This window comes from Galeopterus variegatus, unplaced genomic scaffold (genome assembly GCF_000696425.1).
Source record: "Galeopterus variegatus unplaced genomic scaffold, G_variegatus-3.0.2 Scaffold3899, whole genome shotgun sequence".
NCBI classification, from domain to species: domain Eukaryota; kingdom Metazoa; phylum Chordata; class Mammalia; order Dermoptera; family Cynocephalidae; genus Galeopterus; species Galeopterus variegatus.
Window position 1 is genome coordinate 51,123 of NW_007730010.1, and position 2,088 is coordinate 53,210.

At 30.7% G+C, this 2,088-nt stretch overlaps 1 protein-coding gene across 1 annotated transcript in view; it reads right to left on the minus strand.

The window, feature by feature from the left end:
- LOC103601833 (activating signal cointegrator 1 complex subunit 3) overlaps positions 1-2,088 on the minus strand; it is a gene marked incomplete at its 3' end in the record, with an annotated part of 160,779 nt that overhangs the window by 21,097 nt on the left and 137,594 nt on the right. The window contains exons 21-23 of the mRNA XM_008586243.1: positions 1,743-1,880; positions 1,529-1,649; positions 437-569 (exon numbers count right to left, since the gene is read on the minus strand). Coding sequence (XP_008584465.1) covers positions 437-569; positions 1,529-1,649; positions 1,743-1,880 — 392 coding nt within the window. The remainder of the gene's footprint in view (positions 1-436; positions 570-1,528; positions 1,650-1,742; positions 1,881-2,088) is intronic.

The following is a 2,088-nucleotide window of genomic DNA, read 5'->3' on the forward strand; positions in this document are numbered from 1 at the left end:
AACTCTCAAACCAATACTTTATTAAATGCTTACTATGTGATAGACACTGTTCCAAGCACTTGCATTTGATCATTAAAAATACTCTATAAGATAACTGGTATTGCTATCATCTCCATTTTATAGATAGGAGTACTAAGGCACTGAGAAATTCAATAACTTGCTCAAGATCAAGAAGGTAAGTGGTAGAGCTCAGATTTCAGCCCAGGTCATCTGACTCCAAAACCGATGTGACTGAACACTGTATTAATTGCTTCTTTACAAAGTTCTTTTTTTAAATGAAAATTATAGTTGAATGTTGTCTTATAATCACAATTACATTGTTTCATGTTAAATAATTCTTTTGAGTTTTACAGATTTTTATATAATAAAAAGTAACCAGAAAAACATTAACTTGCTATGAAGTGAATCTATAAAATTAATTTAAAGCAAAATTTACCTTGACTCTACTGGGAAAGGCTCATAAAGAAATTTTTTGTAAAAGTCTTTCTTTATGTCATGAACCAGAATTACAGCTTTGCCTTGGTCATCAAACTGTGGCCTCCCAGCACGTCCCATCATCTGGAGGACATCTATAAAAGAGAGAACAAGAAGTATTCTGCAATGTGGCACAGAGCACAACATATATTTACTGATTATGGCTTGCTTCTACAACACAACAAAATCACATCAACCATAAACCAGAATATTTTAATAGCATGTGTCTATCTCTGATGGCTACTATTGAGTTCCCTAGATTAATATAACTTATTCACAAACTTATAATGAAATAAGCAAGTCACTATGATGGAAAATTGAGTCCCCAAGAAGGGTCTCTCTTACTATTCATAAAAGAAAGATGAAAGTTTCCTTTAGTTAAATGCTTAAACATGCAGTTTGAGAGATATTACTGTTTTAAACAAGAAGTAAAACATATACAGGAAAACATCTTCAGCAGAGTCATTCCCCATGAATAAGGGGTTCATTTAGGCCTCACTCTCCTCCTACCAATGATATAAAATTTCTTTGTTTTATACTGCCGGAATCTCTGAGGTAACTAACGATTTAGAAATGACATAGCTTTTACATGTATTCGTTGAGTGGAAATAGACATTGAGTATATTTCCTTCTTTAGAACTCACTGAAAATGCTTTTATCAAGTTTTAAAATGTCTTAATAGACTATTCTTGCATAAATTTTAGCAACAAGCTCTTTGGTTCTGAAAGTCCCATGGAAGTATCATTTCTGGTGAAATACATTTAAAGCTAAACATCATAATACTTAGTCATAATTTATTAAATCAATAAATAGTACTTTATTTATGAATTTTAAACCATGTTATATTTTTGATGCTTTTTAACAAATCCAGCAAATAAAAGTAAATAAAAAAGCTCAATATTTTATATAGTATTTGCACTGGAAGCAAAGAATTTATTATTTGCTCATCATATGTTTAAATGTAACCAATCCTCAGAAATATAACTTATGCAAATTCAAATTGTTAAGTCTAAAACAGGAGCTTAATGTATCCCTGTACATTTTTAAAAATTACCTGTAATGGGAAAATCCACATAACGTCTTGTTTTTCCATCATAATATTCTGTTCCCTTAATAATTACTAAATGAGCTGGAAAGTTTACACCCCAGGCTAATGTGCTTGTAGCAATAAGAACCTAAAAAATAAAAAGTAATATCTTACATCTAAGTAAAATACAACTTTTTACGTTACATTTACATATGTGTTCATGGGAGAAAAAAAGAAGTACCTGAACTTTACAGTTCACAAATAGTTCTTCTACTGTTTTTCGGTCCCTCTCATGTAATCCAGCATGGTGCATTCCTATCCCAAAAGCAAGTGTCAGCTTCAGGTTGGAATCTCGTACCGTTCCAATAATGTTCTCCATCTGTAAATAAAAACACAATTACAAGATGTAGGTGCATAAGCTTTAAAATTTTCATGGTAAGACTGTATTTGATTTTGTTTTTTGCTTTTTGTGATATCATATGGGCATAAAAATAAAGGCCTCATCTACAGTTATGATAAAAGTTAAATTAATTGAAAAGAATATCTACTTGGTGAGAATATATATTCTAAGTAATCTCAAGTTTTAT